Consider the following 15060-nt stretch of genomic DNA (forward strand, 5'->3'; position numbering starts at 1 on the left):
CTGAAACTTCCCTGCCATATTTTGTTAAACAGAATCTCATGACGGCATGAAAATTAGTTATGGTTGGAGTCAGAAGACTGAATTAATATTTATCTACCAGACACCTAAATTACTTTTGACTGAAGAGACAGTTAGGTGTCAGTCTTTCACGAAAATTATTCTTTGTTGTTTACAACACTTAAAGCTGTAAAGTGTAAGGTGTAAAGTGAACTGAATATCACAAAAAGTTCATATTTTATTTACTATTTTCTATGTTTATTTTTTTTTTCAAAATTCAGGGGAAAAACAGATAAATAAATTGAGCCATTCAGTTTCTCTGTGATGAGCATGTAAATTTTTGTATTGTAAGTTATTGGATCCTAGGTAAAAGTTGATCTAGACTAATACTTTTGTTTCATTTTGTTTTGTTTCAGATTTTTTCCTAGCATCAAAAGTATCACCGAGCTTTCCCAATCTTCAAACATGAGGTTCATGCAGTTTCGGGCCCATGATAAATATGCCCTTCATCTCTCCAAAATGGAAAAGGTATTGGCCTTTGGTTCCCAGCTCTACAGTCCAGATGATGGTCCTGAAGGGGGGCTTGTGCTGGTAACCCTCTTGTTTACATGTTTCATTTAACACAAACTGACTTGCATTTATAGGTAGCTCATTAGCTACGTGATGCATGAGAAAAAAAACATTTGCATACATTTTTAGAGATTTAGTTCAGAGTGTTCTCGTACAAACTTTGCATTTCATGGGATATGAGTCACTGCCATTGCTCGAGCATTACCTTGAGAATAGCTCCCAAAAGCAAACTTCACTTTATTTTACATGTGTGGTGACCATAAGTATATGTGAATATTAAGAACACTCCCAAAAACATAATAAAATAAATTTCAGAATACCTCCAAATTAAACATCTGAAAAGAATCTTTATCAATTGTTCAGAAATGAGAAAAGACTTCCTCAAGGCCACCAAAACAGGAATCTCTGGAGCAGAATTGATGCATGCACAAATTTGAGAACATTGTTCATCCCAGTTGATGCAATTTTTAATAATACCTTTAGAAGAAAAGAAAATATAAGAAATAAAGTAATTGATTGAAATCATGCATTGTCCAAACCATGAATCAGGAGACACACAATCGTTCCCAAACAATGAAGAAATAATAATGTGCCAATACATAGAATTCAGATTTCTGTTGTTAATAAATAGATTGTAGGTGACAGAAAAACTTGAAAGAAACAGTAGAGTTCAAATGGGGAAAATCCTGCACAGGTAGGAAAAGAGAGTGATGATCAGTGAAATTAAAAGACAACATAATACTGGTACATTTAAAAAACTAAATGGAATAAAATGAAGAAAATGTTGAAATTGTGATGTATAAGGGGTCATAGATTGGGAATGCAGAATGTGAGTAGCAAAGAAATCTTTGAAATAAAATGGAGAAACCAAAGAGAGAGGTTCTTGCATTACCAAGAGCCAACGATGTGTTACAGTAATAATAACAAGCTCCAGGTTTCAGAAGCAATGGTTGCAGGACGGGGAGTTTAAAATAATCTGAATAGTGTGTTAAGACTCAGTGTAGGATTTATGTTGTTATCATTTTAGACAGTTTGTCTGTGTGTGTTTGCCCTGAGCAACATATTGATAATAGTCGTAGTAATATAAATTTACATGTCAGAGCTGTAATGCTTGTTCATGTTTTGGTGGCAGGTAACAAGATGTTCTTCTATAGACATAACTTTAGATTAAAAAATGCAAAATAATTCTTTTACATTTAAATCTATTTCTTTAGTCAATATAATAGAGGGAAACAATCCACGTGAGAAAAATTTATCAAAAAACAAAGATGATGTGACTTACCAAACGAAAGCGCTGGCAGGTCGAAAGACACACAAACAAACACAAACATACACACAAAATTCAAGCTTTCGCAACAAACTGTTGCCTCATCAGGAAAGAGAGAAGGAGAGGGAAAGACGAAAGGATGTGGGTTTTAAGGGAGAGGGTAAGGAGCCATTCCAATCCCGGGAGCGGAAAGACTTACCTTAAGGGGAAAAAAGGACGGGTATACACTCGCATTCACAAGCAGACTTGCTTGTGTCTGTATATGTGTGGATGGATATGTGTGTGTGTGCGAGTGTATACCCGTCCTTTTTTCCCCCTAAGGTAAGTCTTTCCGCTCCCGGGATTGGAATGGCTCCTTACCCTCTCCCTTAAAACCCACATCCTTTCTTTCGACCTACCAGCGCTTTCGTTTGGTATTTCTTTAGTCAGTTTCATAAAATTAAAAATTTGGAATATAGTGCTCAGTGATGGACAGAGAAAAATAAAATAATTACTGTTAATTAAAAAGTATAAAAATCTTCCAGAGAATAAAAGCAGCATAAAAAAATCATTATGGACAAGCATAAATAGGAATTTGCAGACAAGGAAAAATTTGAGTAAGAGTTCTAACTCAGAAATGAAAAAGAAGAAAACAAGCTGGCTGGTAATACGGTAATGCCTAAGACTCCAAATTTAACACAACAACAATACTGACAATCACCACTGAAAAGAAAATATTTCAAATAAATGCCATTCTGTATTTAAAGATGAGTTTTTTGCAAACAATTTAAGAAACAGAATTAGTTAGCCACAGCGTCACAGCATTCTTATGAAATTGCAGATGTATTCAGGATAACTTGCATGATTACTTTCATTGGGTAAAACATACTGCTTCATAGCCAAGAATTATTCTCATATCATGGATAGCCATTCTTATAGTTGTAATCTATTCCCTGCCCAACTATATCTACAGCAACATCCATACTATACAAGCCACTGGACACTGCATGGCAGAGGGTACTTTGTACCATCTGTTCCACTCATTCCACTCACAAAAAATATAGGGAAGAAACTGATGGCTTATGTGTCTCTCTAGGAGTCCTCATTTCTCTTATTTTATCCACACAGGAGAGGACTATTGAAGGTAATAAAATCACTCTGCGGTCTGTCACAAACACTGATACACTAAACTTTCTCAACAGCATTTTTTCATGAAAAGATAATCTTGCTTCCAAGGATCCCCATCTAAACTCACAGGGGATTTACCATATTTACCTGATTACAAGAAAATGTGTTTATGAAACTCATCATTCAAAAAATACAGGGTCCTCTCCCATTTGCAGAATAAACAATAGTAATTTTTTACATTTTTTAACAGATTAATGTAGGGTTCATCTTACATTTACATATGAATCTTTGGCAGTGGAGTCACATGTGGATTTATTTTGAAGAAATCAGAAGGGTTGTAGGTGGGACAGTGATTCATGCTTGGCTGAGAACTAGGACAAATGTGGGGAGGAGAGTGTTGTGCGGCCATGCTGCTAACCTTCACAGCAACATCTACCACATTTAAACTGTAGTTGCATGAATTCATTTCTGGTCAGAACTCAATGGACTTTAAAGGACAGATTCTCAACAATAGCTTACATTTCTACAGGAAATGGTCAAAGTCTAGTTAGGGGCCAGTAGCATACTTGTGTGTTTCATGCACAATGTTGTTTATGCTCACCATGGGCTATGGTGGGAATGAAAGGAAATGTGTCAACTGCTTGTTCTATATTCCCTATGTGGTCGGTGAGAGAGCAGCAGGTAGACAACATATCTGAGAGCAAGAGACGAAGGAATACTGTCATATTTTTACATCAATATAAGTATAAAATGTGCTGTTAATTTGGGAAAAACAGCTATGTTCTCAGATCTCACTATAACCACAACCCTGTAAACTGCAATGTATTTTGAAGAAACAGACAAATACTTGTGATAACCTATATTACAAATTCCATTTGTGACGTTCGCCTGCTTTATTTCTTCGCTCATGGTCCTCGGTGCCGACCTACTGCATTGTTATACTGGCTGAAAAATGGGCAGTGGAAGTTCAACACTGACAGTTGTAAATGATGTAGCTGACAGTTGCACAGTTGTGTTTCACAGTTCTTTACTTTCACTGTTCACAACCCCCCTCCCCTCCCCCCCATATTATACAGTTATATGCCCAGTTCACTGTTGGTAAATTATAAGCCTTGTTAACAACTTGCAAGCAAACATCAGCATATCGCTACAATAGTTTGCTATTGAACATCTATAAGCAGTAAATACCTAACCAAACATAGCATGTAGACTTTCACGGCCGGCGTCTTCAGTAATTAAAACTTCCGGGCTAAGAGGCCGTGGTCCAATAGTAGAAATACTTCTCCCTGACGTTTCGTTGCCAGCTGCGGGCAACATCATCTGAGGTGAGTCTACGACTGGCTGCTAGGCCGTGGAGGTCCTGTTTATATAGAGCGCGTAGAGGGCGCCACCACTCGTCACGTGTTGACAACACACAAAATATTCTTTTTTGGTTCACTGACTTTTACTTCTAAGTATAAGGAAAAAATGTTTTACACTAATGGCAAATAGTCATTACTTCATAAATAAATATATTACACAGTTCTCATAACATATAGTGTATTTTCCAATGGCACAAAATAGCCACAAGTTAAATTTGTAATAAAAGCTAGACATTTTCATCATAAGTGATGTCCTTTTTGGGTAAACAAAGATTACATTCTAAGATACAAATCACTTTATACAAGTCTTTGCCCTGCTTCAATGAATAAATGATCATGGGTTGGAAAAAGTTAAATTGCACTGCACCTTGTGGTTCATTTTCAGACAAAAATTTCACTTTTTCAATGTTTAGTATTTTACACAAGCACTTTCACTCTTTTAATGATTCGCACCAATGACCTTAGCAGTTTTGTGCCCTAAAGCCATTGCAATCCTCTTTAATGAGCTTTAACATATTTTCTCACCAAGTCATCCACACCTTCAACAGGTCCAAGTGGCAGTTAGTACAGAAATGCACAGCTATCCATTCCCTTGGGGTTGGTTCTCCTCCGCCACAGTACATGCAAAAATTTGACAAAATACCCTTTTTTGGTGCGCTGACTTTTACTTCTAAGTATAAGGAAAAAATGTTTTACACTAATGGCAAATAGTCATTACTTCATAAATAAATATATTACACAGTTCTCATAACATCACAATAATTAGCCCTAAAATTGACTATAGTATTAAAGGTGGGGAATAGTAAAAATTTTAAAATCAGGTGCACATTACACTATAAAACATTGCTCTATGTCTTAATTATGTCTCAAACTGGATAAACTTGAAAGATTTGGGTTTCTTTTCCATTTGCAAAACAGCAAAAACTCAAGATCATTACATTATGATAAAAGAATAGAGTCACCATCACATAACTTAACTACCCTACTTCTCCACTCAAATCTTAGTACTACTCCCATTTAACCAGGAAATTAAATCCTCACAAAATCACGAAATGTTACCAAATAGTTGATCTGTCAAGATTATTCACATCACTCTAGCACCACAGTTACCAATTGAACAGCAAAATTACTGTTCTTCACTCCAGTATTACCACTTTAAGCTCATAATTTCTCAGAACACTTACAGAAGTCGTAGATAATCTATAGATCCAATAATACAGCAATCACTTGTACTCCACTAAAGCATTATTGTTTCTGTTAAGCTCTCATTCCCAGCTGCAGTGTCATGAACTGCATAGTATACACAGTACCCACATGTTACCTAGTTCAAAAATGTATTATCAGTATAGTTACACCACATTTGTTTTGCATCTTCATGTTCTCATAGCACAAAGACTGTCCCATAAAACTTTGGGCACAAGAAAAGCGGAAGAAGACACAGAAAGTTTTAAATCCTGCCATATGTAGGAAGCCTTTAATCAAAAATAGGACAGAGCGTCGGGAAATACAAAGAGAAAGTGATTTTTCGCCCTCCACCAAAGATTACACCACTCCTGGGTTCCATTAAAAATGATTTGGTAATTCAGATGCCTGGGGTTAGAAGATTCACTGTGAGTACGGCCATTCATATATCGGACAGATGACGTGTACAGTCCAGGAGAGATGCACAGAGCACTACGGGTACACCTGCCTCTTACAACCTAATAAATCTATGTGCAGTGGCAGAGCACTGATTGACACTGGGCACTGTATGGTGTACGATTATGTCAAAATTTTATCCTCGACTTCATCTTTCTGGTACTCAGTAGTGAAAGAAGCAATTGAAATACGGTTGGTGACAAATTTAATTAATAGAGGTAGTGGCTTCAGCTTGGACAAGTCGTGGAATCCGGCAATTTCTGTAATTAAATCACAAAGACATCAGGACGGTACAGCTCTATGTGACACATCGATATCACCGTGTGGATCAACTGCGCAGCCATAGATTTAATTTCCATGCATACGTTACACCTCTCTGCCACCTATCAACGTCTCTGGCGCCTTGTGTATCTTTGGCCGCATAGGCAGTGGTTTGGTCCTTGAGTTTAAAAAGATGGAGCAAGTGCTGGAGTGTTAGTCACCTTGGTTCACTCCGAAGATGGCTGGATGGTGTTTTGCCGAAATATAAGATGAAGAAACTGAATTTATGCAGCTGCATGCCTGAAATTTTATGGAACAACTTACATCACATTTGTTTGTGTACAGTTATCTTTTTCATTACTCAATCATGTCTGCCAGCTCCATTATTTTACTTACATTTCTTACCTCATTATCTAGTGGTGTGCATTCTCAAAAAATATCCCTACTGCATAGACAGGCTCCCCAACCATTAAGACCCTAATATTATTCATTATTTTATTATTGCTGCATTATCTAATAAATAAACAACTGCTTTGCTTATCCAATGCAAAACTGATTCTACTGAAAAACACTTCACAGTAACAGATCCTTATGCTAAGGCAAACTTAACTCTCATTTCTGATCAGACAAAATTATCACTTTGAAAGATTATATTAGATTCAGTTTTTGTTCCATTATTTCACTGTATTCCATCAAATTGCTTGAGATTCTAGCCTGAAGGGCGATATACATACAAATCTTGCTTATTCTTTCCACACACATTACTCCAGGCAACAATATTTAAAGCTTTATTTCCTTAATGTTAGAAGAGCCTGTACCATGACACACTTCTATAAATAGATAGTTATCTCCATATACTGACTGCACTGAACACAAACACTTCTATTAAACCACAAGTAATATTAAGACCTATTATTCAAGATGGTTTTTACTGCATATTGTCTCTGCTACTGCACCAGATTATACTAATTTCATTCATGACCTGATTGCTTCAGATGTTAATTATAGTTTTCAGATAATCTGCACATTCTCCTCCGCATACAGGTATACTGACACCTTTCATTTTACGTTTACCTTATCTCTTCGTTTGACAGAAATTCTTTAACCATGACACCAGTTTTACTTTCATCATATTTCATAAAACCTGAACAAACACAGTATCTCATATATTTTTACCAAATACCTTTGCTGTTTTCTTGCCTCTTATGATTCCTTTACTTATCACTAACACGACATAATATATATGTATATTGTTGTGGCGTAACAAGACAGCTACGCCACACTGAAGTAGCCGAAAGGCACGCGTTAATCTCACATAGGCTAGAGAGAGGTCTGAAACAGGATACGTAATGAATGGTAGCAAGAAAAGTATGTAGCTGCTATAATACTTAACTTTTAATCCATCATTTGTATACAGCATTCCTTGATGATACAAGTGAGACTCTATCTTAAAATGGTTAATGGCGCCTTGCTAGGTCGTAGCCATTGACTTAGCTGAAGGCTATTCTAACTGTCTCTCGGCAAATGAGAGAAAGGCTTCGTCAGTGTAGTCGCTAGCAAAGTCATCGTACAACTGGGGCGAGTGCTATTCCGTATCTCGAGACCTGCCTTGTGGTGGCGCTCGGTCTGCGATCACACAGTGGCGACACACGGGTCCGACATGTACTAAATGGACCGCGACCGATTTAAAGCTACCACCTAGCAAGTGTGGTGTCTGGCGGTGACACCACATTCCTCCCCCGCAAATCGGCGAACGGTCGTGTTATAAGGCTTCCGCCCGCTGTGGGGAGGACCCCATGTCGACGTATGCGATGAGGTGGGGAGCCTAACAACAGGCGAGGCTGTGCCACCCGCACCCGGCCATTCGGTCCGAGGGGAGCTAGGAAACGCCTGAAAACCTAGTCCAGGGTGCACGTCAACATGCGGTGTATGTGCCCATAGAGAGACTGGAGGGGCCGAAGGGTCGACCTCCATTGCGTCGGGGTATCCGACGCACGATGACGTCATGTGGTCCGGAGCGGGCAAGAGTTCCATGTCGGAGGACAGCTGGTCACGGGAAGCAATCGGCGGCACTGACCCAGGGAGGCGCTTGGCGGCTGCAGCGAAGCGTCGAATGCGGGCGGCGCCGGCGGGAGAACAGGCGGCGGCGGCGGCGCGTTGCCATGGGGCAAAATGGAAGGCATCGTCGGTAACACCTGGGGATGAGGCGAGCCAGTAGATGGGTCCCCAGGGTGCTGACCGGACGGCACCATCGCTGAAAGCAGACGGGGAGCGGCAGAACCCGTGCGACGACAGAGGCGCAGCTGATTGAGATGCCGACGCACCTCACCAGAGGCCCCCCAAACCAAATACATCGCGCGGCCGAGGCAGCGAAGAATGCGCCCTGCGAGCCAACGCCGTGAACCTCGATAGTTGCGATAGAATACAACGTCGCCTGGAGCAAAAGCAGAAGTCTGCCGCTGCACAGGAACCTGATGCGGCGGATGCAGCAAAGACATCAAGGTTCGATGAGGACGACCGTGGAGCAACTCAGCCGTAAGACAGAGGAGTGTAACGAACGTGGGACCATGACCCTGGACTGATCATTATCAGAACGCAACAACAAAACACCACGTCGAACAAAAAGTCTCTCCTTGTGAGCAAAAAATCGGCGAACCAACGGATCCTCGATCCGAGACTTTGACAAAGGCCATTGCGTAGCAACAAAACGCAAAACGGTAGCAAGGACAGGGTCAGCAGCTGTGGCTGTAGCTACACGACGAAAATCAATCGGAAACGATTCGACCACGTCATCGGTTTCCGCATCAATGAACATGCAAGCAAATTCGGAAGAATCGAATGCTTTATCCTCAGCAACAGGCAAACGGGACAACGCATCGGCGTTTCCGTGCTTAGCAGTGGACCGATACAAGATATTGTAGCGGTACTGCAAGAGGAAAATAGACCAGCGAATGAATTTCTGCACTGTACGCGGAGGTACAGGCTTGTTCGGATGAAAAAGCGACGTCAAAGGTTTGTGGTCTGTGATGATGGTAAAGTGACGACCATACAAGAAATCATGGAACTTAGTAACACCAAACACGAGAGCCAAAGCTTCTTTCTCTATCTGTGAATAATTTCTTTGCGCAGACGAGAGCAATTTTGACACAAAGGCAATAGGGCAATCATGCGAGCCAACTTTGTGCGCAAGCACAGCACCGATCCCGAAATCCGATGCATCTACCATCAACAAAAGGGGTTTCCGAGGATCGAATGGCGTAAGGCAAGTATCGGCGAAGGCGCGTTCGCATTCCGTCGTCCATACGAACGGAACACCCTTACGGCGTAAGCGATGAAGCGGAGCTGAAAGAGAAGAGGCATTGCGCACATTCACTCACACCTTGTGATTCTAAATCGTGTAATGTTCTTGCGACCTCATCACGCAATGCGTGGGGAACATTGCGCGCTCGGAAAAATTTCGGTTGCGTGTTTACTTTCAGTTCCAAATGTGCTTCATAGTTTTTAGCGCAACCTAAGCCCGGTGCAAAAATGTCTGCAAATTCTTCACATAACCGAGAAACACTGTCCGAAGGCACAGTCTGATTCACTGATAGGACCTGATTTACTATAGACATGTTAAACAACTGAAATAAATCTAAACCAAACTAGTTCACTGCAGTAGAAGAACGAAGAACGTAAAATGACACAAGTTTTGTTTGTCCCTTGTATGTCGCAAGAAGAGTGCACTGTCCTAACACAGGGATAAGCTGTCCTGAATAACTTTTTAACTGAACATTTGCAGCACGCAACGGAGGTTTGCCCAGTTGTTTGTACGTGTCGTGATTGAGCAATGAAACTGCAGCTCCGGTATCGAGCTGGAATGGGATCACTTTGCCATTAAAGTCCAAATCTACAAAAAGTTTATTGTCCTGCCGACGACAAGAGCGACTTTCTCGTGCAATTTGAACTGATACAGGTACAGCATCACTTGCTAATTGACGTGATTTCCGGCGACGTCGACGCACACTTTTTGTGGGACGAACACAGTCACTGTTAGAGACAGTGGCACTGGACGAAGTGGAATTAACTACAGGAATGTCCATGGGTATTCTTGGTTTGATTCCGGCACGAAGCAAAGGGCCTGGAATGGTTGTGATTGTCTGATCTGAGCTTTTTCTGGCAAACACTTTGAACATGTCCTTTCTTATTACAGAAAAAGCAAATAGCTTGGCGTAACGGGCAATTGTCACGCGAATGTCTAGTTGCACACCGCGGGCATGATTTCACCGCATTTGTGTGCTGGCGCGGCACACCTGGTTTAGAGCGTGGCGGCAGCTGCATGGACGTGCGCGAGGGCAGTTTACCGGGCCATGCAGCGCGCCCGCCAGGCCGGTTAATGTTACACACGGCTGGCGAAGTTGCAAATGATTCCTGAGCAAAGTCAAGCGTGTCTTGTCTATCCAATATGTCTATCACTTGCTGAAGGGAGGGATTGACGAGTTTCAAAATCTGTTCCTGTATGCGAACATCAGAAACGTTCTGTGCCATTGCATCGCGTACCTTTGTAGCTGAATAAGGAAGTCCACATTCACACTCAAAAGCACAATCCCGTGTAAGGCCTTGCAAAGTTGCAACCCACTCCCTATTAGTTTGACCGGCCGTACGTTTTGTACGGAAGAAAGTATACCTTTTTGCAACGACATTGACCGTTTCTTTGAAATAGGTATCTAAAGCAGACAAAATTTCTTCGTAGGACAGAGTTGCTACGTCGCGTCGGGGAAACAATTTCACTATCACACGGTACGTTTGCACCCCTACACACGCCAATAAATGAGGCTGCCACTCGTTACCTTGAATTCTGTAGGCGGCGAGATGAAATCCAAACTGGCGTGACCACTCAGTCCATGTCTCTTGGGTTGGGTCAAACTTGCGAAACGGCGGTGCAACTGCATGTTGTGGCTGCGGTAGCGGTGAAGCGGCGGCTGCCGCATCGTGTTGCAGTGCACGTTGACCCTGGACGAGCTGTCCCAGGGCATCCAATAACGCCTGCGTCTGCTGATTCTGCAAGCGATAAAATTCGGACAGTACATCTGGCGAAGCCATGACACAAGTAAATGTAAGCAATTAGAAAGAACAAGACCCTTTCCGTTGACTCGTCGCCAAATGTTGTGGCGTAACAAGACAGCTACGCCACACTGAAGTAGCCGAAAGGCACGCGTTAATCTCACATAGGCTAGAGAGAGGTCTGAAACAGGATACGTAATGAATGGTAGCAAGAAAAGTATGTAGCTGCTATAATACTTAACTTTTAATCCATCATTTGTATACAGCATTCCTTGATGATACAAGTGAGACTCTATCTTAAAATGGTTAATGGCGCCTTGCTAGGTCGTAGCCATTGACTTAGCTGAAGGCTATTCTAACTGTCTCTTGGCAAATGAGAGAAAGGCTTCGTCAGTGTAGTCGCTAGCAAAGTCGTCGTACAACTGGGGCGAGTGCTATTCCGTATCTCGAGACCTGCCTTGTGGTGGCGCTCGGTCTGTGATCACACAGTGGCGACACGCGGGTCCGACATGTACTAATGGACCGCGGCCGATTTAAAGCTACCACCTAGCAAGTGTGGTGTCTGGCGGTGACACCACATATTTTTTTTTATATATATCTCTCTCTCTCTCTGGAGAATCCTTTTCTAAAATATTTCTGCTGTACGAAATCACTTGAAATTCGAAGATAGAATGTTTGTGATTCACTCATACACTACAGATGGGATAGGAGAAGAGTTTGACTGTCTCAGGAAACATGAAAAATGTGACAGACAGCCACATAATTGAATCACACACAGAATGTTGAACCCCCTTCTTGCTAATTGCACAAGAAATTAGTCATAAATGGTACACCAGTGATGAGATTCTGAATCACCAAGAAATTGCTCTCCAAGAACTGTACTGCCAATTTCACAGTTAATAATACCTCTTGTTTCACACTCTTTGATAGCTTAGCAGTAGCACCAATAATTTTTTTTCCATAAACATTTTCTGTGTTCTTAACAGATTCAAAAAAAAAAAATGCCTATGGAATACCATTCAAATCACTAAGACTGTCCGGAAAACACTTAACACGTATACCTTGAACATTTGCTGTTATTATATGGTGCCACATTTTTATTACAGGGTGCCACATTTCCTTTTTACTTATCGTGTGGTCTTCTTCATACAACAAATCTTCATTACTCTTATCCCCGGAAAAACTATCATCCTGCTTACCAAAACCAGTATCAGACACATCAAATGACAGATGGCATGGACCTCTTCCTCATTACCACTCTCATTAAACTCTAACTCTTCATTAGACCTAATATTATTCTCCTTTATTCTTTCTTTACTTAACACATTGCCATCATTATTGATGATAAATTCAAATACCTCATCCTCATCACTATTGGATTCATCATTACAACTACTGTCAGAATCACACCCACTGTCACTTTCTCTAAGCTTTTGATTTTGTACCTCGTTTTCTCCATTTCAGCCAATTTTGAATCTACATTTTTATTTACTTTTACCAGTTTTTCCTCTACCACTACTGCACACTTGGTTTCTATCTCTGTTTCTAAATCATTTTTAATCTGATCGATTTGGTTCTCAAGTTTAACCCTATTTTCAGCACAAAATTTCCTGACTGCTTCGACTTCATCCTTACACTGTTTCTCAGAAGCATCCACTTTCCTATTATAGTCGTCACAAAGCTTCTTTCTCTCTTCTGCACATTTATTACCCATTAATGTTAATTTCTCATTAGTATTATGTACTACTTTGTTTATACTATTTTCCAGCCTACTAACATCTTCTATCATACTCATACTACTCATAATTTGCCTTAACATCACTTCCAGTTTTCCGTAAGCACTATCGTCCTCCAAGTCAGTCCCTATTAAGTCTTTCTGTACTTTTAAAAACTTAACCTCTACAGATTTGTTATCAATCACATTGTCCATTTTTCCCCCCTCACACTGTCTTGTTCATTAAGGCCACTCATTATATATCACTTAATATAAAAAGGCTTTTCCTATGAATTACCTTATTTTTATTCATTCGCCTGTTGCTGCTGCCGTTGTCATCTTCATGCGTCGTCTGCACAGCTGCTGCAAGTGATAATTTTCTCAGTGATGCTTGTGGTTATCCCAGTTGGCTGCGTCCACCTGTGTGCTGATTGGCTGCTCCCGTACTCAATAGCTACTTTCATAGAACCCACTCACTATTTGGCTGTTGCACCTCCCTGTTTAATGGTGACTACTTCAATACTGATATTTCAGAAATAATTGAATTCACACTCCCATAGTATTGTCTGTTCACTGTCCTTGACAAAATTCCAATGCCACATGTACCACACACTCACTTCGTTAAACTCACTGTTCAAAGTTCACAAGTCCTTGTTTATAGTGTCCAAACACAATAGTCCTCACCCAAAAGGACGCCATATATGATGTTCGCTTGATTTATTTCTTAATTGATAGTCCTCAGTGTTGACATACTGCATTGTTATACTATCTGAAAAATGGGTGGGGGGTGGGGGGAGTTCAACACTGACTACTGTAAATGATGTAGCCGATGGTTTCACAGTTCTTTACTTTTGCTGCTCACAAACCCCCTCCCCATATTACACAGTTATATGGCCAGTTCACTATTGGTAAATGATAAGCCTCATTAACAGCTTGCAGGCAAACATCAGCATATTGCTACAATAGTTTGCTATTGAACATCTATGAGCAGTAAATACCTAACCGCACAGTTCACATTTCTTACAGAATAATAAGGTACGTGTGACACTATTCCTCAAGTAAATTGAACAGACACTGTCATTGTTTTAACACATGGCCTATTTGTGTTACACTAATTCCACTGTTAAGTTAATGCATTATTGTTACTGATACAGACTTCCCATCTGAAAATCAGCTGTGGACAGACTGTCTTGGGACCAAAAGTTGGGTCTTTATATATCCTCACAATAATAAGCACTGAAACTATACATTGTTTTATGTTTTCATTTACAGAAATTACACGTAACACATAACTAATTCAATTAACTGAATACATCGAAAAATTCTCCCTCTTTAACAGTTCCTTCTATCACAAAGGTTAGGTTGAATTATATGTTTAAATAATGAAATTAATAGATATAGCTACACAAACAATGCTTTTGACAAACTTGGTAATTATTTTGTAATTAATTAAGGTCTGGCTTTGCTAATATATTTTCGAATAGAGCCAAATAAATACTTTAAGAATTCTAGTAGTTCTTCTTCCAAATGTTTATAATTAGTATAGAATTTATATTTGTTTATAAGTCAACAATTGCATTTAAATCACGAAACAATTACTGATTTCATCCTATAACAAAATATATTAACTAGGAATAGTCAAAATAAATTAGGAAATTGATTTCATGCACAAAACTAAACACAAAACTAATCTGGTGTTATATTTCTTAAGATTGAGGGCCAACCTTTCTCTTTTATGGAATTGCAGATCATACTTATGCATGTTAATTGTAATTAGTCAAAAATGGAAAAATTTAATTTAAGGAGGCAAATGGCAAAACAAAAGAGGAAGTAAAGAGATGCCAGTCTGCTTTGTCACACATTGCTGCTTGCTTCATTACCAGCAGTTTCAGCTGTGCTATTAGGTCTGGCCCTAACCATCTCCTCAGGAATCAAGACATGTTCAGAACAAACTGCCAGATACTGGTAAAATTACAAGGCAGACCTTCCTTGCACCTTTTGTAGTTTATGTACATAATATGCATCAAAATACTTTTCAGAGACTAGTCCACTATCAAGGAACGTTTTCTGAATTTACGATGTGTTTCTGATTTTTATTACAG

The 15060-nt window shown here is 40.1% G+C and overlaps 1 protein-coding gene across 1 annotated transcript in view; it reads left to right on the forward strand.

Moving 5' to 3' along the window:
- Nucleotides 1–15060, forward strand: part of LOC124621966 (potassium channel subfamily T member 2) — a 700004-nt gene that overhangs the window by 615873 nt on the left and 69071 nt on the right. Inside the window, exon 19 of the mRNA XM_047147499.1 lies at nucleotides 414–588. Within this exon, the coding sequence (XP_047003455.1) occupies nucleotides 414–588 (175 nt within the window). The remainder of the gene's footprint in view (nucleotides 1–413; nucleotides 589–15060) is intronic.

The sequence above is a fragment of the Schistocerca americana genome, chromosome 1 (genome assembly GCF_021461395.2).
Source record: "Schistocerca americana isolate TAMUIC-IGC-003095 chromosome 1, iqSchAmer2.1, whole genome shotgun sequence".
NCBI lineage: Eukaryota > Metazoa > Arthropoda > Insecta > Orthoptera > Acrididae > Schistocerca > Schistocerca americana.